The sequence below is a fragment of the Semicossyphus pulcher genome, unplaced genomic scaffold, assembly GCF_022749685.1.
Source record: "Semicossyphus pulcher isolate SPU_LCO1_2020_fin unplaced genomic scaffold, fSemPul1.0.p SCAF_1, whole genome shotgun sequence".
Lineage (NCBI taxonomy): Eukaryota > Metazoa > Chordata > Actinopteri > Labriformes > Labridae > Semicossyphus > Semicossyphus pulcher.
The window spans coordinates 35,765,162-35,790,908 of record NW_027211603.1 but is presented as its reverse complement, the minus strand read 5'-3'; the positions used below and the strand labels follow the sequence as shown (position 1 = coordinate 35,790,908).

Genomic DNA, 25,747 nt, shown 5'->3' with positions numbered 1-25,747 from the left:
ATAAATGAATAGTCAGAAATGGCCAAACTTAACCCTTGTGCCCTCCTCGGGCATTTTTGTAAAATTTTCTCTACTTTTTTTTTTGATTTGGCGATCATTTTGGCTGTGTTACAGCTTTTGACATGAATTTTTGCAGGAACTTTCTTTTTAGAAAAATTTTGAAATCCAATGTCTTTTACTCTTGCATGTCTTTAATACTCTCGTGATGCATTTTGCACCCTCTGGACACCTTCATGGCAAAAATGTACACGCACAAAAAACTGCTATAAAATCATCATACATCAATAGTTTTTTCTGATTTATTTTTCATAAATCACTTAAACATATAAACATATTCAAAGCCTGGATATTTCTGCTTTGAATTTGTTCATATAGTTCATTTGTTCTGTTGTGTTCTCTTTTGTTGTTGAAGTTTTCAAAGTTGTTTCAGTTTGCACAATAAATGTTCACATTGATGAATCAGTTGTTTAATTAAAAAATATTACACACACACACAAACAAATAAATCACTCTTGGGGGCCCCTGGTAGTCACACGGCTCCATAATATAACTGGCAAAAATACAAGAATTTCATGTATCAGCCTACGTGACATTACAGAATGCATGGTTTTATAAAAAATACTAATGCAATCAATTTTGTTGCTAATCTTTGACATATCCAAGACTCTAATCACCACCAAAGCCCCATCTCCCTACTATTTATTATATGGAAAATAATTCACTTTTTGTGTTTTTTTGTAATACATAATGACACAATTCAAATAATTAAACTTGCATTTAAAGATTTAAAATCCTGAAAATGATTTAATGTTTGGTAGTTTTGAGCAGGTCTGAAGTTGTTAAAGTGATTAATGAAAAAAAAAATCAGAAAAAAATATTGATGTATGATGATTTTATAGCAGTTTTTTTGTGCGTGTACATTTTTGCCACAAAGGTGTCCAAAGGGTCGTAAATGTGAGGAGGGCACAAGGGTTAAAGCAAACTCAGTGTTCCCTAAATCCTCCCTCCACTCTGCCAGCCTGCTGCTCCACCTTCCCGCTTTGACATCCCGCTTGGTTATGTGTTTTGATCAACTTCAAAGAAGGGGGCGTATCTTGTGGCAGGGGGGCGTATCTTGAATGGTCTTGCAGGCCGCAGAAAACCCCATCTCGATTCAGGAGCTCTGTGAGCAGATGGTGAAAGGGAGGGGGGAGAGAGAGCAGTAAAACACTTCTGCTTTACCGTCTGATTTAATGAAATATATTCATAAAAGATGTTCATCAAGCTTTACTGATACTTACTTTTTTGTCTACTTTACTTATCTACAACAGAGACTGATGAAAAAAATGAAGCCTGAAATATGATATGAAAGTAAGCATTCATACTGCATTAAATTGTGGTTTTCTATTTATTTTTATTTGCTCCATAGTAGGACATGACTGTGCTGAGAGAATAAGTCTAAATCTTCAACTAATTTACATCTGTGCAACGTATTAATCTAATGTAACACACAAGTGTTAAAATATCGTGCTATATATTTGTACATTTACACAGTCTGCGTTTTTTTTCACTATTTGTCCTTCCTGCATTTGGTCGCTGCAGCTGAGTGGATTTTAGTCTGGATTATGTGTCATTTCTTCATGTCTTTCAAAAATCATAGTTTGCTCTGAGTTTGTAAAATATGCCGATCAGCTGAGCTCCGTGGTCATTTGCTCCAAACAACGGCCCTTTAATGTGAACGCGCTCAGAGAAGTTTATAACCAGCATTGTGTGACAGTTTAGCGCGATCTCCTTTGTCAGGTTAAGTGAGGCCAGATCAGGAAAAGAGACCCTGGGTATGTTTAGCTTGCTTCGTAGCATAGGCTCCAGGTCTGGTCAAGGTTATATTCAGAGTAATATAGATCCTCAGCTGAGGCTAAATGTAAATGTTAAGTTCTGGAACCGTAATGTTACGCATGTAAAGCCACAGAACAAAGCAGTGCAGTTACAGTAGCACACACTGTCTGCATCGCATCACGGAGGCCATCCATTCATCTAGTGATGAATAGAATATGATGAAAATATATACTTGGTGGTTGGTTTATGATAGACTTTGATCATCCTCACTTCTCAGAACAGAACACACAGGTACCAGTATGCCTTTGTCCCTTCAACTGATATAAAGCTGAAGTAAACTAAAGAGGTGCACTTGGTTCATGTATGTCTTAAGTATCTCACTCTCCTCCATTCATCTAATTTACATTTCAAGACCTTCAGAACAATGTACTATGTGGATTGGTTAGGATTTATTTACTTCAAGCACAGGATGGAGATAAATGCCTCTTTCCCTGGTTCTAAAAAACAGCAAACTGTCATAAAAACACATAAATCATACTCTTGACTTTAATCTAGATTCTGTTTGAATGTCTGTGGTAGGAGTAGAATTCAAGGTGCTGAAGAGCTAAAAACCACATCTACTTCAATCTGAAGCTTCTGCAGTTTTCAGAATCTTGTCCAATCATCCACGTCCATCAGGTTAAAGTGAAGCTTTTCACAATCTTTGGTCATCCTCTTGCCATTTGACAGTTTTTTCTAGGTCCTCCGTCCTCCTGGTGTTCATCTATAAGATGAGCCTTTGACCCAGGATCTTGCGGTTGATTTCAGCCAAAGCCACAGAGAACACAAAAGCCTTCTCATCCGAAAGACTTGCATAAATATCCACTTCCTTTTCTTGTTTCTCTGTGAACACAATAAAACAGTAATTAGCAATAGAGCACTTAACAATATATAAACAAATAAAGCACAAATGTACTACAATTGAACACAACGGCGTAACACAGCTCTTGGCTAACTCCAGTCTTCCCTCCCTCCTGTGCATACTCCGAACGCTCTCTTCCTGTGCCAGTCTGAATTGGATAAGTCAATTTGTTTATCCTTTTAGAACAAACTCTCCTCTTGCTAGAACTCTCCCTCCCCCACAGCTCAGCATGGAAAGGACTGTTGAGTGAAAAGAGAGAATTCTGTATTGATAGGACAAACTTTAGAAAACATTTGCTTGATTGGATGAACTCATATTAATGTAAAAAAAACAACGTTGGAACACATTTTTGCTCAGAACAATAAGTTTTCAGGACAAGATTTTTTCACCCACATTTATTTTGTTCATAAATCAACTTAATTCCACATTTTCATGTCACCACTGGAACACAGAGTTTTGCTTGTTTGCTTTTTACAGTGATGCTGAGCATAAATACATTCTGCACTACTGAAACATATGCTAAAGTTACTGTGGTTTCATGATTATTTCGAGTGTCAAAATAGAAAATATATTTTATGAGGGAAAAAAGCTACTAAAGTCAATGTGAATTATTATTATATTAAAGGAATAGTTGGGTTTGTTTGAAATGGGGCTGTTTGAGATACTTATCAATATTAAGTTACAGTGGATGCCAGTCAGCATGACTTAGGTGTTTAGAAACCAGCCGGAGTGCCGGCACAGAAGCTAGACTATATGCTGCTGCAGAGTGGGTCAATCTCACACATAATTTATCCACTTCTAAGGATACGCAGCTGATCGGACACCTTACGCTACAGGCGTAGTAACATGTATGTGTTGCAGTCCACACAAAGTAGTGCCAAACAAAGAGGCTTTCTTACTGAAAAGTGAAACGTGGTGAAATATTCAAATATAGCGTACAATCGATACCACTATTGATTTTTAGGTGGGACGTCCTTATAAGTGCATAAAATGCGTGGGGCGGCTGTGGCTCAGTGGTAGAGTTGGTCGTCTTTCAATCGGAAAGGTCGGGGGTTCTATCCCCAGCTCACTCAGTCTACATATTGAAGTGTCCCCTGCTGAGAGGGGGGTGGATGCTGCTGTGCCTCCCTGTGAGAGTAACAAGCAGAGACTCATGCGTTGTCAACTCGCCGATGTATGTCAATCTTACCAATCTTACCAATGCACCCTTTAAATAGCAGAGACAGATGCCATTGAGTAAAAAATAGCGCTGTGCGCTACACTTTTTTTTGTAGTGAGGTGAACCGAATATCAGATCTATTTTTTTAATGGAATATTAAAATATTGATATGCCTTCAAATGCCCATCCCTAGTTAAAAGCCACCTTAAGACTGCTGTTTTAATGAGGTCCTGTTACAATGTTGGGATTGTACTTACACTATAAAGGCATGAACTTCATATTCTTGTTTTTTTGAGAGCAGCCACCAGGAGAGTGGATCCAAAGTTCAACTAAATCATTTCATCACAAACTGTCAGAAATCTTGTCAGGAAGCTCTGACAAAGCAGCTTTGTTAGAACATTTTTTTTGGGAAAACATTCTGAAACGTTTTGTACAGATTATTGGGAGGGGAGATGCTATCAGTTAACTTAGAACTGAAAAAAAGGAATCTGAGCCGATTAATACCATCAGTTCAAACGTTCAAAAATGATGGAACAAAATGTCTTCATATAAAATTTGTTATATGGTCCAAAAAAGGATATATAATCGTACTCGCTGCTCTGGGAAACCATCTGGCCAATGTGAGCCCTTACTGGGACTGAATGTATTGTCGAGAATGTAAAGGAGCTAGAGTCACTGGTGGCTGAAAAGCAGGTATTCAACAGAGGGGGGAGACCTGACATTGTTTCACTATGTATACTAGTGTAAGGGTGCATTCACACCTTAAGTCCTAAAGTTGTTTGGTCTAAATCAAAGACCAAATTGTTACAATGTTGCATTTTTCCTCGAGTTTTGTTTGTATTCACACGGCAGCTTTTACCAGCGGACTGAAAGTTTTGATGCGCAAGGAAACTGCTCTCTGATTGGTCAATGCTCCTCAATCACACTAAACATGATTGCAGAATTGCAGAAGTTTTTTTTAACTTTTAACCGACATTGTTCCACAGATTGATCAGTTCCACTCCATGTTTCTATTTCTTCGTCACTCCCCCACGTTTATGTTCACACCGGAATCTAACTGGACCGTGGTTCGTTGGAAACGGACCGAGACCCATCTTTTCTAGCAGACAATGGTCCGGTTGTTTGGTCTGCCCCAGAGTTCGATTTTGGCATTCACACCAACCTAAACAAACCGCTCCAGGGTTCGGTTCAGTCGGACTAAACAAGGCTGGTGTGACAGTTTCTCCTGAAAGCCATTTATGGTGGTGCTCGTGTGATTCACACAAGTGACAGAATAGGGAAGTTTAAACCCTCACCTGTTTTCAGTTCAAGAAATGTTTGTACATAAGAAATTACTCTTAGCAATCTCCTTTCACTAACTGTGTTGTTCTGACTTAATTACATACCTGCATATACTGCTACATCAGGTGGTTACATCTTCATATACTGTACTGTACTTACCTCCATATTTTACTACACTATTTTATACTATTATAACTAGCCACTGTTATATAGTATAGTATATAGTGTATTATATTGTAGTATTGTAGTATACTGTATACTATATTATATTACACTTTACTATATTATACTACATAACTGCAATTTTTACTGTTGTACTACTTGCACACTGTATTTATTTGTCACTTTATACTGCACCTTATATTGTACCGTATCGTAAACCTTAGACCTCATACCATCACCACCATTAATCCCATAACTGTCACTTTATCTTGTCACTTAGTCCCACTTGTATAACAGCTGTACATACCTCGTATTTAATTTTTATTTAATTTATACTGCATTTACTCACTTGCTATTTTGTCTTTGTACTGCTGCAACACCCAAATTTCCCCCCTGGGGATCAATAAAGGATTATCTTATTTTATCTTATTACTTCAGTTCTGTTGTATTTTCCATTTAATTAAGGATACTGTATGAAAATGTTTAATAATCACTTTGTTTTACCTTTTTCCTCTTCTTGTTTCTTCAGCCCCACTGTTTTTGGTCTGCCCCGCCCTCTCCGGATGGGATCTGATTGGCTGTTAGCCCGAGGTCTTCTCCTGTTCTCCATGTCATTGGTTAAAGAAGAGTCTATCCTCTCTCTGCGAATCCGCTCCGTCCTCCTCCGCTTAAAGTCCAGTTTGTCTGTAGCATAAAACATGGATAATGAAAGCCTACCCCCATATTTAAGTGCTAGACTTGCCTGGTGCCGTGCTCATTGACCGCTGTGTCCCACTAAGAAAAAGCCAATCTAAGCTTTTCAGGCCAAATAAAGAAAGAAGTCATCTTGCTGTGCCAGAGCCACAAAGTACTGTGGATATTATGGGTTCAGCTGTGCAGGTTGTTGTAAAAGTCTAAGATCAATAAACATTATTTATTTGTTCAGTGTACAAGATGTTGCCACACACGCACGCACGCACGCACGCACGCACGCACGCACGCACGCACGCACGCACGCACGCACGCACGCACACACACACACACACACACACCATCATTAGACGTCTGCACAGTAAGCATTAAAGAGTTTTCCCAATACACCACTCAGACGTTTATGGGCTTAATGAATGAACAAATCAATGAACTATCTTTATATAGTCTACATTGCGCTTTTACAGGAGAGCAATCTGTAAATGGTAAATGGACTGTACTTATATAGCGCTTTTCTAGTCTTTGCGACCACTCAAAGCTGCTTTTACACTACATACCACATTTACCCATACACATTCATGCAGTGATGGCAGAGGCTGCTACGTAAAGTGCCTAACTGTCAATCAGTTATCACATTCATACCCGTTGGCTATGCCACCAGGAGCAATTTGGGGTTCAGTAACTTGCCCAAGGACACTTCGACATGTAGCCTGAGGGAGCTGGGGATCGAACCTGTAAGCCGCATTACTAATAGTAGGGAGCACTGTAGCCTACAGTTTGTAATTTTCACTAATTATATACCTGTTGCTTTTGCAGTGGAAAGTGCTGCAGTGATCACATCTGTCTGGGTCAAAATGATGAGGGGGTGATTATTATCATGGAATCATTTTCCTCTTCTTTATTTCTCTTGCAGATTAACATCTGTTTAACATTTGTAGCAAAGCCCTAAATAAATAAAATAATGAATCGAACAGCTTCGCTATTAACTGACATAACATAAAGTGCACTGTGGTGGTCCTCTCTGTCTCCGAGCCACTGTTCAGAGCACCATACTCCACTCAAGCAAACATGCTGTGAGAGAGTACAAGTCCCAAAACGGAAGCAGAGCGGGAAGAAGCATTAAATTCACTGAGTCACAGAAATGTCAGTACAGGAACGCTTCACATGGCCTGCGAGTGAAAACAGCTGGCGAACATACACACAAGGACATACCATGAACTTATATAAGGAGAGATGGCAGGGGCGGTTGTTACAGTCATACAGTGGCAGTACAAAACCCTCTTACAAGTAAGGAAGAAGAGAGTCTAAGTATATGACAGCTTGTAGTAGCAGGCTAAGACAGTGTAAACGTTTTTCTATATGTTGTCATGTATTAAAAGATCCAAACATGAACCCTGTAAGCTGGCTGTTGATCATTATGATCTAGGGCTGTCACTTTTCAATCGAATTTCAATGTATCGTTCAAACCTGGTGAAACATTTAAAGTTCAAACTGTAATGATTCGTTCAAATTCAAAACTGAAGCACAGCAGATAATGCTGCCCACGAACAAATTCCCAGAATGCTTTTGCTTTTAAAGTAGTGTGCGTTGTATTCCAAACAGATAATACGCTGCCTGCTACAAACCACACAATTTGATGTTTTTGCTTTTCTTTTTGTTATGCGCAACCAAAAAAACCTGCAGCTGCTACCTGGCTAAGCTGCTAGCAAGGATAACCACTGCCAATGTACCTGCAGTCCGGAGGCCGATCCACCGCATCAGGCCAATTTTGTGGGCCTGCATCACTACCAAAGGATGTTCCCGCCGCATCGAGAAAGGAATCGTTGGGATCCCAAGGTTGACTTCTCCCATGACAAGCCCTCTCTGGAAATCCCAGCCCAGCAGAGGTTGCTGAGCTAAAGGGTGAGCTGTGGTCCATCGAGCAGCCCTCCTAAAGTCAGCTGTCTCAAACACTCCCCCTCCTGCGGGAAAAGCAGACCGTGTCCGTGTCCGAAAGCGCTGCACTCCAGCCAGTCTCACCTGTTCCTCTGGCTCGCCATCTCCTTCATTGCCCCCCCCCCCCAGGGTGCAAAAGACCCTGTTTGTCACTCCTGCATCCCAAAGTGAGCTTCTGACCAGGTGAGGAATCATTTAGCGCACCTGCACTCAGCTAGTGCATTAACAAGCGGACATAAACTGAGCTCAAGACTGTCTATTTACAAAGACAGCCTTAGGTCTGTGCGACCTGAGATTCTGGTGGTTGGGGACTCTATTTTCCGTTTGTTAAGCTTTCTGGTGCCATCACTTACCGTCTCTCAGGAGGAAAGACAGCTGATTTCATTGAATTAATTACAACTCTCATTGACATCCATCCCTATGTTTACACTGTCAAAGTGCATTTCGGTACCAATGACGTAATGTCCAGGCAATCCACAAAGCTTCACTACGAGCTCAAGTCTTTAGCCTCCACTGTGGAATCCCTGGGGAGGAGGTGTGTCCTGTCTGGTCCCACCCCCACCACAACCAAGAGCTCAGAACGTTTTAGTCGCCTCTTTAATCTGCATAGATTGGTTTTATTTCTCCTATTTCTGTTAGGATCTCTGAAAGGCAGTGTGCAATTTTAAGGTCTTCTCATTCGCCACACAAAAACAACCTCATCATAGTTAAAACCATCTCATCATCTGGCGCCGGTTTAGCTCAGCGGTTAAATCGGTGGCCATATACAGAGGCTATAGTCCTCGATGCGGCGGCCCTGGGTTCAACTCCCTCGGCCCTTTGTCGTGTGTCATCCCCACTCTCTTCCCCTGTTTGCAACACTATCCACTGTCCTCTAAATAAAGGCACGAAAGGCCAAAAAAATAATCTTAAAAAAAAAAAACATCTCATCAGCCCCTACTGTTCAAACAGCTAAGTTCTGCTTAATTAATGCTAATAACACTTGCTAATAAGTCTTTTATTCCGGAGTTGCCCAGGGTGAGAGGCGTCGGGCGGGTGTGGGGATACTCACAAGCCCCCGGCTGAGCGCCGCTGTATTGGAGTTTTCCCCGGTGAACGAGAGGGTCGCCTCTCTGCGACTGCAAGTTGGAGAAACCTGGAGGGGGGATTGGGAGGAACGGCCTGCCCGATCTGAACTCGAGTGGTGTTTTGTTATTGGACTTCTGTGCTCGTCATGGATTGGCCATAACAAACACCATGTTCGAACATAGGGTTGCTCATAAGTGTACCTGGTACCACAGCACCCTAGGCCGCAGATCAATGATCGACTTTGTGGTCGTTTCATCAGATCTGCGGCCACATGTTTTGGACACTCGGGTGAAGAGAGGAGCAGAGGTGTCAACTGATCACCACCTGGTGGTGAGTTGGATCAGATGGTGGGGGAGGCTGCAGGACAGACCTGGTAAACCTTAACGTGTAGTGAGGGGGAACTGGGAACGTCTGGCGGAGGCCCCTGTACACGCCGTCTTCAACTCCAACCTCCGGAAGAATTTCGCTTACATCCTGGGGGAGGTTGGGGACATGGAATCCGAATGGGCCGTGTTCAAAGCCTCCATTGTGGAAGCGGCTACTAGGAGTTGTGGCCAGAAGGCTGTCGGTGCCTGTCGTGGCGGCAACCTAAGAACCCGTTGGTGGACACCGACGGTGAGGGAAGCCGTCAGGCTGAAGAAGGAGGACTTTCGGACTTGGTTAGCCCAGGGGTCTCCAGACGCAGCAGACGGGTACCGAGTGGCCAGAAGGGCTGCAGCTTCTGTGGTTGCGGAAGCAAAAACCTTGGTGTGGGAGGAGTTCGGGGAGGCTATGGAGAAGGACTTTCGGTTGGCCTCAAAGAAGTTCTGGCAAACCATTAGACGACTCAGTAAGGGGAAGCAGGGATTGGCTCAAGTGGAGAACTGCTGACCCGGACTGAGGATATTGTCGGTGGAACGGTGGAAGGAATACTTTGAGGAACTCCAGAACCGAGCCAAAACGTTCTCTGATGAGGAGGCAGAGTCTGAAGCTCCAGGGGAAGCCTTATCTATATCCGTGGCAGAGGTCGCTGAGGTAGTCAAGAAGCTCCTCAGTGGCAAGGCGCCAGGTGTAGATGAGATTCGCCCTGAGATGCGAAAGGCTCTGGACATTGTTGGGCTGTCGTGGCTGGCACGCCTCTCCAATGTCGCGTGGAGGTCTGGGACAGTACCTGTGGAATGGCAGACCGGGGTGGTGGTTCCCATTTTTAAAAAGGGGGACCGGAGGGTGTGTCCCAACTATTGGGATCCAGTCTACATGTGCTTTGTGGACTTGGAGAAGGCTTATGATCGTGTTCCCCGGGTGGTCCTGTTGGGGGTACTGCGGGAGTATGTTGTACCGGGGCCGTTGATACGAGCCATCCGGTCGCTGTATAACCAGTGTTGAGAGCTGTGTCCGCATCCTTGGCACAAAGTCAAACACGTTCCCAGTGCGTGTTGGCCTCCGCCAGGGCTGTCCCTTGTCACCGATGCTGTTAGTGATTTTCATGGACAGGATCTCAAGGCGCAGCCGGGGGGAGGAGGGTTTCCACTTTGGGGACCTCAGGAGTTCATCTCTGCTTTTTGCAGATGATGTTGTCCTGTTGGCTTCTTCAGGCTGGGACCTCCAGCAGGCATTGGGGCGGTTTGCAGCCGAGTGTGACATGGTTGGGATGAGAGTCAGCACCTCCAAGTCTGAGGCCATGGTTCTCTGCCGGAAACCGGTGGATTGCCCCCTCCGGGTGGGGAGTGAGACTTTGCCTCAAGCGAAGGAGTTCAAGTATCTCGGGGTCTTGTTCACGAGTGAGGGTAAAATGGATCGTGAGATTGACAGGCGGATCGGTGCTGCATCAGCAGTAATGCAGGCGTTGTACCGGACTGTGGTGGTGAAGAGGGAGCTGAGCCTGAAGGCAAAGCTTTCGATTTACCAGTCGATCTACGTTCCAACCCTCACCTATGGTCACGAGCTTTGGGTAGTGACCGAAAGAATGAGATCGCGAATACAAGTGGCCGAAATGAGTTTTTTCACCAGCCAAGAACAACAGGCCGAGGGGGTGGCCTTGCAGTGTTGCACAAAAATGTTTTTAGCTGTTCTCCAGTCTCGCTCGGCTGTTTTTCCAGATTGGAATGTCTTGATTTCATTTTGAGGAATAATCTGCCCTTTTTATGTGTTTTAATCTACAGACCCCCGAAGATGACTTCTGGTTTTATGCAGGAATTTTCAGATCTTTTATCAGTCATCATGACTAAGCATGACAGAGTTCTTATTCTGGGAGATTTTAATATCCATGTCTGTTGCCCCTCATCCTCGGTGTTTGCTTCTGATTTATTAAATTAAATTAGATTCTTTTAACCTTACCCAACATGTTAAACACCCCAGTCATGACAAAGGGTACACTCTTGATCCTGTGATCTCTTCTGGTTTCTGTGTGGATGATGTGAACCTTGTCGATTTGGCCGGCTCTGACCACAGAGTGGTGCTTTTCCATATTCCACTCATCTCTCCTGACCCTGAACCCACTACACTGATTCGCTCCCGTCCCTTAAATTCTCTCTCTGTTCCTGATTTTTGTCAGGCTTTCACTGCTTCAAAAGCATGTCCTGACAGCAAGGGTCATGGGTCCACTGTGGACAAGCTCTTCAGTATTTTTAACAGCTCCTGCACTATATTTTGGATTCAGGTACAAAACACTGAAACTCTCCTCTCTGCCGTGGCTGAATGAGGAAATAAGGATTTTAAAGAGGCAATGCAGGAAGGCAGAGAGGAAGTGGAAAAAGGACAAATGAAGTGTTTCCCTTGCTGCTCTTAAACGCTAAATGTTCTCTTATCAGTGCAAAATCAAAGAAACACGGAACACCTATTTCTCCCAGCCCAAGGTCATAATCCAAGAACCCTCTTTAAAACAGTAGTCAGTGACTGGTCCACTGCCTAGCCTGCCCTTTAAATCCTCGCCAGACAAGTGTGAACAATTTCTCAATTATTTTACCAACAAAATAGAGGAGATTCCAAAACATTTTAACACTGAAATCAGGGAGCTTAATTCTGACTCTTGCCCACCTGCATTGCCAAACCATTTCAGTGAAATATCTCTGGCAACCCTAGAACGCACTGTTGCACTTTCCAAGTCATCCACCTGCCTTTCAGATTGCATTCCTACTTGGTTTTTAAAAGCTGCATTTTTAGACGGTTGGTTCAGACATTTCAACTATTATCAACTGCTCTCTGTCGTATGACAAAGTTTTCCCCTCTTATTTTAAACATGACTCAACTTTATGCCCCATTAAAACCTGGCCCCACTGATATTATTGACATTATGTCCTGTCTGCATGAGATAAAAAATTGGATGTCCGATAATTTTCTTCAGCTAAATGAATCCAAAATTTAAGTGCTCATAATATCCCCCTCTGGCCCCAGTTCTGGCTACATCAATCATTTCTCCTCCAGTCTTGGTGCCCTATCTGACATTGTATGCAAAGGGGTCCGTAACTTAGAGGTCACTTTTGACGATCCAGGAGACTAATGTTATGCGGTCCTGCTTTGCCCAACTCCGACAGTTAGCCAAGATCCGGTCATTCCTTTCCCCTTCTGATTTAGAAAAGGTCATCCATGCTTTTATTTCCTCCAGACTCGACTACTGTTATGCACTTTATTCCGGTATCAGCAAGTGCAACATCCAAGGATTGCAATTAATTCAAAATGCTGCAGCCAGGCTTTTAACCAACACCAAGAGAAGTGACCACATCACACCAGTCCTTAGTGCCCTTCACTGGCTCCCTGTGAGTTTTAGAATTGATTTTAAGATTGTATTGCTTGTTTTTAAAGCTTTAAATGATCAAGCTCCAGCCTACATCCGTGAGCTGCTAACCCTTTATGAGCCTAACCGCTGCCTGAGATCTTCTGGCAGGGCCCTTCTAGAGGTTCCGAAATCTCGACTGGTCACAAAAGCCTGTTTTTATTGATGTATGGATTTTTATAAATATTTGTTTTTTGCTTGATTTTACTATGTGCCTTGTTTTAATTGTAAAGCACTTTGTAAGTTGTTTTTGAAAAGTGCTATATAAAGTTAAAAAAAACAACAACAAAACTAACAAGCCAAGCCGTTGTTAACCTTTCCTGCTTCAGTGTCCCGACCGTGGTCAGAAAGCACAGGAGAGAATTATTGTTGTTCTGCTCCAGGGTCAAAGCTGTAGCTAGCTTCAAGGCTAACTCCTATCACGCCAGCAGCATACCTAAACTGTACATTAGTTCTGTTGTTTAAACAGCTACCGATCACTCTGTTCTCCGCTCTTCCGCTGCTCCAGTCCCTGACACATCATGTAACTCGTGCACACACACTTATGTCCTTTCTTACTTGCTCTACCACCCCACTGTCACACACTTAGCTCTTCCTAAAACAGAGCTATACTAACGTGCTACAGAACTGATCATCTCAACACCAACGCACCTCAGAAGCGCTGTATGTACCACTACGTGTGTGTGTGTGTTTGAACTTCATTTTTGGGAAAAATGACAGCCCTATTATTTCGTATTAGTAAATTAATTAAACAGCATTTGTATAGGAATATTTTGTCCCAAACTTTTTGTTCCATATTAGGATTAATCACTATAGAACAGTGGCATTCAAGCAGCCACCAAATTTGGGCTTTTGTGAAATGTTTCTCTGGAGCCCCCTAACTAACTGGCTACTTTTCCCCTGACTGAATATTCTATATGATTGTGTAAAGCCCTTGCTCAAGACCTCCCAATATTTCATGTTGAGAAAGGACTGCATGGTTAAGGGAAAATAGAGTTTGGATGTCTTTAGCCGAGGTGTATTTAAATGTATGACCTCAAATGTAGAGAGAGGGAGAGAAAGAGTGAGAGGGACACATAGCAGATTACTAGTGGAACTATTTGTGCTCTTGATTTTAATAATCTTCCCATTAAAACGTATAATTTATGCACAGATCAGTGTTAATTGGTATGACTAAGGCTTTTTTTTTTTTGCATTTTTGTTATCTACACGTAAATACAACACAGAGCTGCACATTTAGGAACATTTCTGTCAAATGAGAATAAGCCATATGTAGATCTCCACACCTGTCATGTCACATGCGGATGTGGAACACTTATTGACAATGGAGAAAGGTTGTGTCCACTTGAATGGTCAGAGGATCTGAATAGGATTAAATGACAAGCCTTAGTTGGCCAACGCATCCTAAATCTAAACTAATCTTGATGTTCTTTTTCTGTTGCGATGAATGTACAGACCATAGTGTGGTGCAATAATAATAGTACATTGAGGAAACAAACATATCTACCTGCATTAACTATATTGGATAGACAATACAAAAAGATGCGATCAAATTAATATTTCTTTGCAGAGAACATAAGAAGAATCAGGCAAACAACACAGCTTTTGCATGTATACATCATTAGCTATGCAAGTTAAGCCTTACCTGCTATGGCTGGAGAAGAGCGCTCGTTTAATTTGGCATTTAACAGCTTTCTGCTAATAAACACATACCCACATGGACAGGACTTGCACGCAACGGGAATCTAGAGGAAACCAAACAGAAAACATACAGAAGATTGAATAAGCAGTGTTGTCCATACAAAGGTATTTAAACAGCTCTACAATGTAGATACATTTGACCCCCAATTGTCATTTCATATTGCACACATACCAACGGACCTTAGAATAAAAGTGAAAAGTGAACTGCCCCTTGCTGGGGCAGTGATGTTTTTTAGATAGATTTAGGCTACTTTTAGATCTTTTGCTGATAGATCTTGTTGATAAAATGAGTTTGATAAGGCATCTTCAAAATTTATGATAAACTTTGAACATTTGTTTGAATCAGTCTGCAGTTTAAAACTTGCATGCTGCAATATTCTTTTTTTCAATTATATATATATATATATATATATATATATATATATATATATATACATATATATACACACACACACACACACACACACACACACACACACACTGTAGATAGTAAATACAGGGCATTATACCATTCATCATTTTTATCATTTGGGTACTTTAACTCTTTTTTTGGGGTACTTCAGCTCACTTCAGTACCTAGGGCACTTGGTGTCAGCTGAGGGAATCAGGACAGACCCAGAGAAGATAAGCAAGATGAAGGACTGGAAGCGGCCCACAAACTGCAAAGAGGTGCAACAATTTCAGGGTTTCGCTGGATATTACAGGAGGTTTGTGGGGGGTTACGCAAAGCTGGCTGCACCTCTGTACCGCCTCATCTCAGGGGACCCAAGAAAGAAGAAGAGGGGGACCAAAGCAAGCTCTGTTCTCCAACCTCAGTTCCAGTGGACAGAGGAAAGCGAGAGTGCATTTGACACCGTAAAGCAGAAGCTCACCACAGCTCCGGTTCTTGGCTACCCAGACTACAATCTGCCCTTCTTGTTACAGACTGATGCATCAGGAGAGGGACTTGGTGTTGTTCTTCCGCAAATCGAGGTCAGGCACCAGGGGCGGGTGCTCCATTACTTCAGTACAGCTGTTGACTAAGTTTTGTTTTGCAACCACTCTGCACGTCGCTGGAGTGTGTCCGTGAATAATTATATCGCAATTCTGACCCTCGCAGACCACCATCGGCGCGCTCACGCTTCTGCTATTTAGCTCGCGCAGGGCTTTAGTGTGTCAACAATCTGATACAAGTTTACACTTTTCACTCGTCGCACGTGACACGTAGCAGGTGTAACAGAGCAGCTGTTGGAAACGTGAACTAGTCGTTGGCAGACCGTGAGCGTCCTCTGTTTACTGCTATGCGTCCTTTGGACAGTCACACAGCCACCCCGGCAACCCGGTGTTGTCAGGGTGTCGGCTCTACAGGGGCAGCCAGACGGGGAACTGACACTACATGCCCGCATCGGCTTATGAGTACTTGCTACAGTAGCTAATTATTGAGTTTCCATGTTGTGGAGACGTATTTTCACTTCACTTTGCCTCGCCATCACTGCATCTAAACTACAGTATTAACCTGTACCACTGTCACTACGGGAGGCAGATGAGAAGCTAAACACCTGAGACACCTAGCAGGAAACAGCAAAGGCCATCGCTAACAGCTGAGCTACATACGGTCACTAGCGGAACTGAAGAGCTTGTAAATGACAGTCGGATGAGCGATGAAGGAGAGAGCTGAGTGCTTGATCAGAACTACTACAAGTTTAATTATGCAGTGGATTAATGAGCTGCACTAATGAAAGATTATTTTGTTGCTGTGATGAAATAAGTACTCAAGAAAAAAAATAATAGAGTGTATACATACTCATCACAAGCAAAAGCCCTGCAATAACATAAATTAAACTTTTATAAATCCCAAAGGAAATTACAGTGCCAGACACCCCAAAAAATACTGTAAAATACAAATAATACAAAGTCAATAAAAACTTTAGCAAGAGTGAAAAGTTATTGAACTGTAAGAACATTTTGATCCTTTAGGAAGCCTGCTCATATTGAAGGATGGCCTTTTTCAGAGTAATATGCTTAATATCAGTGGATTATCATTAAAGCATTACTGCGTAGGCCTACGCCACTTTTTATATGTGGAGCTGTTTTTAACTTCTTTATTTTTTTCTTTAAATTCAATGGAGTAAAAGTATAGATACATTATTAGTTCAATACTAAAGCAAATGTCTTAGTTTATTTCTACCACTGTTTATTATTGACATTATATCTAAGAAAGTTTTTATGGCCGGTTAAAAAAGATTTTGGCCGATACAATTTTTTGGCTTACCCGCCAATGGCAGGTAGACCAAGTGTGAGATGGTGGCTGTATCTGTAGAGGATCTGCCTTTCATCTGTGTTTCTATTCTTATTATTCTGCTCTGCTCTCTGTCTGTCTGTGACACTGTAACAATCGAAACTTTAGCATCTTTATGAGATGTGAAAGGGACTTCACAAAATATCTTAATTTGCCGTTCTGTGAATGAGAAAAGTCGCGCGCGCGTCTGCCTCGCTGCTGTTAGGAGTGGCGGGTGTGATGGAGGGCGGAGTAGACAGACGCACACAGTCGGCAGCAGCTCGATGATGGCTTATTAAAACAAAATCCTGTATCTTCCTGCGGGGTTGTACAGAGGTGTAGACGTGTAAGCTTGTTGTTTAGAGCGTAACAGCTGTGAAACTAGCAGACAATAAAGCTTAAATCTCATGTACCTTTCGTAACTATCGAACTAACTGAGAGCACACGGGATCTCATCTGTGCAGTTTAGATCTGCAGAGGGTAGAAACAGCGGTGCTCTGAAAGCAAGCTTTCTTTGGCTGATTACTGATTTTAACACGAGTTTGTTGTTCACAATGTTTCGTTCTGTATGGGAGAGACTAGGCCTGCACGATTCTGGAGAAAATGAGAATCACGATTCTTGCTTAGAATTGAGATCACGATTCTCTTACGATTTTTTATTCTCAATATAAATGTTTATTGCAATTACTTGATACAAAAAGAAACGCAATAAAAATATGTGGTGCCTCATATAGGACTGGCACATCAATTTTGAACAACAGAACGGGAATGCTCTTGTTTAAAGTGCATAAGTTACAAATGCTTCATGAATCTGAAACTGAACATGAAAACAATAAAACAGAATAGAATAGAATTAGGGCTACTGGAAGAAACATACTGCGATATATTATTGTTCTGCGATATTAATGCGATTTTAAAAAATACAGGAAATTATACCAGATAAACAATTAACAATCATACTACTATTTGGGACTTTTAAGTCTATTTGCTGATAATAAAAAGAAAACACCTCCTACTTTTATCACTCTTGGTTCAGACTCTGACACCCGCATGAAAAAGTAGAGAGTACAGCTGGGGCGACAGGTTCTTTATAAAACAAATACTAACAGACCTGTGGGCTGCAGTTGTGTTATTAATACAGTATGTCACCATTGCTAATGATGATCAAAGTTATGTTTGATCAGTGTGATCTGCCCCCCAGACAGTCACTTTATGAAACGAAAAATCACATCTCCTGTTTCCTGTTGTTCCTGTCAGCACTCACAACCTCAGGCGGTGTGTGTGCTGTCGGTATGACAGTAAACAATACGTCCACTCTGTGAACGGTCCGTTTATGTAGCCCCAGCGTTAACCAGCAGCGGGACGAGGTGACGCTGTTAACGGGAATACTTTCACTTGTAAGCCACCTCGCGTTACAGAGCTGCTGACGTCACGGATAATGTTGGCGGCTCCGTTATGAGGTGTAGTATTCCTGTTAACAGCGTCATCCCGGTGCTGGTTAACGCTGTGCATACACAAATAGACAGTCCACATTTCCTACAGGAGCCTACATTTCCTTAGCCATTGCCTCCTACTGGCGCTGCAGCCCCGGTATTTCCTTCTTAACTCAGGTCACTCGCCGGTAATGCCGCTGTGTCGGAAACCCATCAGCTGATCCCTGGTGTAAACCGCGTTGTTATTTGTTGAGGGAGAAAGGGGGAGAGCTTATTTTGATGCAGCTGATGTCCCTAATGAAAATGCGGCAGAATTGTTGTCATTTAGAAATGAGATTGAGTGGAATTATTAAGTTATTTTATGTTCCAAAATGCAAAAAGAAAAAATGTTAGTGTTTTTTATGCTGCCAGCCTTGTCAACAAGGCCACGACCCCACCCCACCCACCTCCCCACGTGACATGGACTCTCATCCAGCCCCTCAGTCACTCAACATTCCACAAATGTTTAATAGACTCTAATTTAGACTCTATGCGTTACATTAACACACATTGGACTTTTAGATTGTCTGTACATTGCACTATTATTTTTAACTTTTGCACTCACCAATATCCTGCACATCTGTACAGTTTTTAATCACACCTGTTGTACATATTTTGTATTATACATATTGCTTTTTATATTTTTATTCTTATTGCTTATTTTTTATCTTATTCTATTTCAGTCTTTTAATTATTTTTATTCTAGTTCTAAGTTAATTTTTCTACACCAAAACCACCGAAACAAATTCCTTGTAAGTGTAAACCTGCTTTGCAGTAAACCTGATTCTGATTCTGATTCAGATTTGTCTGTTCAGAACATATGTTCTGCATATGAAATTGTTGTTTTTGTGCTGGTTTATAGTTGAAACCACGAGTGAGGTAGCTGTTACATTTCTTGACTCCAGCTGTATTTTGGTGGAAAGACAGTAAAACAGTATGTACTGCATACTGCCTACTGACCTGACTATTAGGATGCCGTTGGCATCATACTCACGTGACTTAATCGTTTACGTATGTCCGATCTGATTTCCGGTCCAGCTCCGCCATAGTAGAAGCTGAATAGCTGCAATGCATTTAGGGGCGGTTGAGTACAACCAGTGAGCTCCCGTCTCATACTCAAATATCCGGGTCGATCTAGTATACATCCGGGCATTTCTCGCATACACAAAATTGCATACTATGAGATGGGAACACATGACATACTTAATTTTACATCACAGTTAGTATGATTAGTATGATATTATGTGGTTCGGACACATCGTTGGAGTCTGGCTCTCATGTTGTCAAAATTATCAGTGCGCCCTCTGTATGTCAGAAGGTGTAATGACTTTCTCTCACAATACTGCAAAAAACTAGTCATTAATAAAAAGTCATTAATATTGGAGCATATCGGAGGACATATGCGCCGATACTGATATATCTGCGAAATACTAATATCGGCCGATAAATTGGTCGGCTCTATTTTAAAGAAATAATCATTCTTGTCACTGATGGTTTGGTTCGCTTATGAAGGTCATAAAGAGTAATCAGAACTGATCTCAGTCAGTTTCATAACCCGATAAAACTTCTCACAGGAAATATAATATTATGGGCAACAGACAGACAAAGGCCTACGTTTGGTTCAAATGTGCAACACTGCCAAACTCATTAACAACACTTAATGTTGAAAGTCTTTTAAATCGATGCCCCAGCCTGCGTCTCTACTGTTTCAGTTCTTCAGAACACAACATTAATAATATAAAATGAAATGTGAAATGTAGTGACATAAACGTGTGCAATTTAAGAATGTACCAACACAAAAATGCTGTAACCAAGTATTGATACGCGATATTTGAGAGAGCACGAAGGCAGTCTTTACTCAGCATGTTCATCCTTTGGCGATAGAGTCGTTTACACACCGTGTGCAGTGGAGCTGCACCACTAAACCTCACCGCTGACGCTATATTGAGAGCTGCACCAGTGTGTGCAACCATAACCGTCATCAATACAATAACTTAAAACTACTGAAGACACGCAATTAATTCACAATGCCTCAAATTAAATGAAAATGTATGTTCTCACCTGTTGGTCGCATTCAGGACAAGATTTAGTAGCCATTTTGACTTTCTTTGTTTTATTTGCCGACATAGTCCGTTTCTTCTAGCGACAGACCGACAGCTCAACGGAATTACAGGTTTTCTCTGCAATACATGGACGGCTATTTATCACTCCAACAAACTAACAAACGCGAGAAACTAATACCGATGTAGCTTGATGACAATGTACCTTTAGCAGACACGCACGCATACTCTACCAAAAATACAACGGCTAGGAGCATGCGCAAAGCGAGTCCTTCTGCTGCTGTGTTGCATTCAAATTCCTTCGGAAAAATGGTAGATAGCAGTACGGCTCTCCGCAGCCTGTTCCTGAAGTAAACTTTAGGATTCAGCAGTTGTGGTAAAATTAAAGAAAACGTAATTTTCACTGCTGAGCGACCGATACGGCACTTTTTGACTCTTGCTATTGTAAAGGCGTGAAAAACACCTAAGGTAAAGTCTTGACGCTGCCTGATACCACGTTCAAACTTTAAAACCTTAATAATTGTGAAAAATAAAAAGCGAGATTAGCATTTAATATCGTCTAATAATAGTCTCAAAAATACAATATTGTACTTTTTTGCCCATCCAGTGAACAAATGACACATGTTGGAAAATCGGTTGGCCTCCGCGCACTCCCTAACTGTGAACGCACAGTAACGCACAGTAAGACGTGTGACACAATGTGCACTCATGGTATGCCTCTATAGTTACGGTTGTTGTTTTGCATCACTGACAAATGTAGAAAAAGTTTTTGTGGTTTGAAAGGGAGGGTTTCCACACAGCAGCACTTCACCTGAAATGTCTATCACACTTTCAGTAAGCGGAGCTCTAGTATGAGTGCCAGAAATAACTATAAAATAAATAAGGGGCATTACACTCTGAGAGCAAAACTAAAACTCTCAAAATGTTATGTCCCTTATTTAGTTTGAATGTTAACATTCTGAGTATGTAAATTATTGCTAGAGAATTGTAGCTAGGTACTTTGGTTCACTAAACTGCTTTTGTCCTTGGATTTTTGCCTACAATTGCAGCCTCTCCAATCTTGGAGTTTGTTTGTTTTTTTACGCAAAGTTTGCATCTAATTTGCCTTTCCGAATTGAAATCAGTAACCAAACAAGCTTCATATTTTGGATAAAGCCATGCCTTTGAAAGCTTAGCTGCTCAGTCCACACTTAATGCAGAAAGTGAGGATGTCCACTGTCAAACATCTCTGCCCAAAAAGAAAGAAAAAATTCTCTCTATTATTCTCAAGAAACACATTGAATAAATATTGTATGACTCGGCTTCTTTGAATCATGATTCGATTTTATAATAATTCTTTGGACAAAGATAAGACAATTGCTAATGTCATGAAGTCTGCCACAATGACATTTCGATTCCCACCATTTCAGGGGCCTGTGAATATGAGAAGACAACTTAAACATGATCACAAGTGAATGGAAGCGGGGCACGGGGTAATTTGAAATAAAAGGTTTCATAGATTTTGGTTGATATGTTCACTTTGCGTCAATGGTATTGGGTCATTGGTCATTGAACTGATGCATCCACACCACATCGATGGATCAGATCACTAGATTGATACATCCCTAGTCCAAATGCCATGAATATGACTCTGCTTGTATGATAAACGTATTTTGAGAAACCCTCGATTTTATATTTTAGAAAACACAACAGGGGGAATAGTCTTAAAATTCATATTTTTCCAGATCTGGACATTACAAACATCAATTTCTATACTATTCTGTACTGTGTAGAAATGCTAATTAATAAAATAAAAAGTTATTATATTCATATGCTGCATGTAAAATACACAAAATGCAAATAAGTATTCTTAATTTCAATTTTATTTCAGCAAATGACAATGATAATTAATCAGCTTTTTCTTTATCTGAATCACACGTGGGTTTACATAGGTTTCATTAGGGGAAAGAAAGTGGTTCATACCGCCTTCAACAAATTAACGCAAAAGTTTAAAAAGAGTCAGAAGCTGCAGCAAACCATTTCTAAATCTTATGCACAACTTGTACATCATGACATACTCAGCATGGCAACTTGTCAACTGCTGTGCAATCCTGAGAAACTGTTGAACGCCTTCACGAAAGATAATCTGAAAGGACAGAATCACCAAGCAACAGGATTTAACTGATAATGACAAATTCAGACACTGAAGTTCAAACCAGGCCTTATGCACACAAAAGCGTACAAACACATGCTGCAGCTCAGAACATGTTGATTAACTGAAGGGGAGTCCATGACGCAACACATGAAATACTGAATCACAAGAAACAAATGTGGTGTTATTGAAAAGAAGCACTGTTAAAGAATGAAACGATCTTCTGAAAAATATGACAGTTATGACATTTGTGAGTTTTTCATCATGTCTTTGCATCTTAGCTTGGATAGCAGAAGAATTCAGGTTCATGCAAAATGTTGCAAACTTCCCACAGTCAAAGTGACAGGACGCTTTGTTCTGAAACAATGGGCAAGTCTTAAAGGAACCTACAGTGTTTGCTTTCTTCCTGCAGGGCAAAGGTGTGCATGTGCTTCCATTTGTTCGGCCCAAACCTATTTCAAACTTAGCACATAGCCCTCCTATGAAACAGCACTTACTAATTACTCAGGGGTGAACACACCACTACTAGACTCTGTAGACTATATACACTTGGTTAATACGTACATTCACTTCTCCTAATGGAAAGTTGTGAACAAGGGAGGGGGTCATGGCCCGTGGATACACCTAAAACAGATTATAAGTCTATTGAGAATAAAATGATACAGATTGAAGACGAATTGGTCAAATAGGAATTCATAAAGGAATGGTGCCTTAGACTTGACTCAAGTGCACAATGCAGTGTTGCTGGCACACACCTCTTAAATTGTTACACCTCTAAGCTGCTGCAGACTGTTCTGCTAGTGAGAGATAGGGAAGAGAAAATGAGTGAATTATTTTAGCTCTTCTTGACATTTATTTTTTTTCCTGGCCTACAGTTGTATATTCATATTTTGTGAAACATCTGAAACAGTTTTAAAGGACCAGGCCCTCATAGGCAGGGCCCTCAGACTCAGGGGATTCTCTCTGCAGGCGAAGATGCTCAAGTGTGTTGTGGAAGTGCTTGTTGATCTGCTCCGTTTCTTCGCTAGCCTCCAGGTTGGGAAGATCTTCCCTGATCTTCTGGATCAGCTGGTTTAATACCTGGACTGTTACCTGGATAGGTGGAGGATAAGGGACAGTAGGATAGTGTTATTTAAAAGGCTTTAATGGGCTGCATTCACATCACATGAAAGCAAATGGCTGATTGTTTTGAAGACTAATGAAGGCAGGAAAGGCAGCCTGTGGAGTTTTTGGTCCCCAGATGTGCTGCACAGCAATGTTTTACAAGTGGGTCCCTGTTTTACTCGTATTGTGAGCAAGGACACCAGTATACACACATCCATACGACACAACACTTAGCATGAGCCAACATCCAGCCGACAATGCATGATTTAAAACGTTAAAAAAAAGGCTCTGAATATAAATGAATACACTCAATGCATTTTGGTTAGTTTACAAACATGACTTTGTTTCCACTTACAATTTCCCTTTATAATGTCTTAGGGAGGACTCATAATAAGGAAACGCAATGATTGCTTGGGAGCTGTCCCTATATTTCCAGTCGTTGCTCATTAACACAGACCATGTGTGCATGTGATTGTGGCAGGTCAAGGCTGAATGAAGCCACCACAAAGTCTCCAGTGTGATGGCAGATGAAAACTAAAATGGTACTTAGTGATGCATAGTATGAGTTGACAAAATATTACAACAAATTAAACTCTGTTCCTAAATTCTTTAATGCAAATTGATGCGGTTTGATTAACCAGGGAGACACCCTACAGTCGCACCCATCTCTCAGGGTCAACGTGAAGGAGAAACAGCGCTGTGAAGCAGATTTGCTCCAATCTTTTTAATCTGAAAGAGGCTTATGAAATAGTTGATATTAAGTTCATTTTACAACCTGGCTTTCAATTCCCCACCTCACCATCTGCTTTGCAATATTCCCTGTCTCTACAATGGTCGTATGCATGGGTCAGACTAGGGCTGGGCGATATGACGACACATCTCGTCAAAACGATATGAAAATGTCTATCGTTTGAGTTTTTCTATTTCTTCTCTAACGTGATGTAATAAAACCAGCGGAGTGTGACTGCTGGGTGCATGTCGAACTGTTTCAAACTGTGACATTAGTGGTGCCCTACCGCATCGTTTTCCCTCTCGTAGAAGCAGACATATCTGTTGAGGATTTCAATGAACAGCTGGACTTGCAGCGATGGGTCCATGCACTGATTTGCAATCTTCAGAGCTTTCTTTAGACACTCCATCACCCGCTTACCATCGCGTATCTGCAGATGCAACATCAGTAATTAGTAATGACAGCTGTGGAAAGAGATTGTATTAAAGTGTATTAAGTGTCAGGTTACGAACACACCGAATTGCTAAGATTGTTATTCTTTCTTTCTGGTTTTCAAATGAATTGCATTTTTGATGGGCTGAAGTGGTGTGTCTTTTATGATCCTTTTGCATGGGTGTGGCAAAGTGGATTTAAGTGGACTCTACACCATTTTTACAGATCGGATCACAAGAGGACGGCCTTAACCACAACGCTCCCAGGACGGATTAAGGACACATTCTGATCCAATCACTCAGGCCACATATGAAGGGGTCTGGGACACATTTATCCACCTACGTCTGGCATTGTGTACGCACATGCGTCCTGGGCTACATTAAGCACCATCCATTCTCTCCGTATCCATGACAACAATCACGTGGATACGGAGAGACCACTCACCTCTCTCTGCTGTCTGATTTAACATTTCTCCGTTGTGTCTCTTAAAAATCTTATTTTTATTTATTTCTCATGTCACTCCAGCATGTGTAAAAGTAGTTGCAGACAGACAGATCGTATCTGTGTTTATTCAGTTAGGAGACTGCATTCAAGTTTTTAATACGGGACATCCCAAACCGACAAGGGGGAGAGACGACGCGGGTCGGAGATATGATGCACAAGCATTTTATCTCAGTTTAAATATCAAGTGATCCACTTGCAGTTATCAGAGTTTAATAATGCAGCGCAGTGAGGACACAGATCTGTGTGTTTCTCTCATGCTCTGTACCTGACTCAATGACATCGCGATCCGTCCGTATTTCTGCACACAGTTACTATAAAGTATAAACTCTGTCTCCACACACTGTCATATGTCCATAAGCTGTGTAGTTCATATATTTCACTGATAAACACAGAGCTTTAGAGGAGCATCACGCTTCATGATCAAACAAAGTTTCATATCACATCATAACTTCAGTCCGTACTCACCCGCTCCCTCCCTCTGAGCGCCTGTACAGCAGCTCTCCCCCTCTCTGTGCTGCAAGTCTGCGTTTTGTTTTTTGTATTATATGTTTTTAAAATCTTATTAAAGTGAGCAAGGCTTTGCGTTCATTTGCA

The 25,747-nt window shown here is 41.5% G+C and overlaps 2 protein-coding genes across 3 annotated transcripts in view; both read right to left on the bottom strand.

Moving 5' to 3' along the window:
• Positions 1 to 451: 451 nt before the first annotated feature.
• cunh16orf87 (chromosome unknown C16orf87 homolog) lies at positions 452 to 20,484 on the bottom strand. Of its 2 annotated transcripts, none has more exons than XM_069664711.1 (4): positions 20,254 to 20,484; positions 14,408 to 14,507; positions 5,823 to 6,002; positions 452 to 2,697 (listed from the first exon to the last, which is right to left on the bottom strand). In XM_069664711.1, the coding sequence occupies exons 1-4, from the start codon at positions 20,317 to 20,319 to the stop codon at positions 2,579 to 2,581; spliced, it is 465 nt and encodes a 154-aa protein (XP_069520812.1). In that variant the 5' UTR covers positions 20,320 to 20,484; the 3' UTR covers positions 452 to 2,578. The 2 variants fall into 2 exon arrangements, with proteins under 2 accessions (XP_069520812.1, XP_069520819.1); XM_069664718.1 differs by lacking the exon at positions 452 to 2,697 and adding an exon at positions 2,706 to 2,955.
• A 1,622-nt stretch (positions 20,485 to 22,106) lies between these two features.
• Positions 22,107 to 25,747, bottom strand: part of vps35 (VPS35 retromer complex component) — a 28,707-nt gene continuing 25,066 nt past the window's right edge. The window contains exons 16-17 of the mRNA XM_069672465.1: positions 24,504 to 24,647; positions 22,107 to 23,475 (exon numbers count right to left, since the gene is read on the bottom strand). Coding sequence (XP_069528566.1) covers positions 23,296 to 23,475; positions 24,504 to 24,647 — 324 coding nt within the window. The 3' untranslated portion in view covers positions 22,107 to 23,295. The remainder of the gene's footprint in view (positions 23,476 to 24,503; positions 24,648 to 25,747) is intronic.

Coding starts and splice junctions, on each gene's coding strand:
- cunh16orf87 (XM_069664711.1), bottom strand. CDS start 20,319: ATGTCGGCAAATAAAACAAAGAAAGTCAAAATGGCTACTAAATCTTGT. Junction 6,003..14,407: donor CTCTTCTCCAGCCATAGCAG/GTAAGGCTTAAC, acceptor TTTATGCTACAG/ACAAACTGGACTTTAAGCGG. Junction 2,698..5,822: donor GAAACAAGAAGAGGAAAAAG/GTAAAACAAAGT, acceptor TTGTGTTCACAG/AGAAACAAGAAAAGGAAGTG.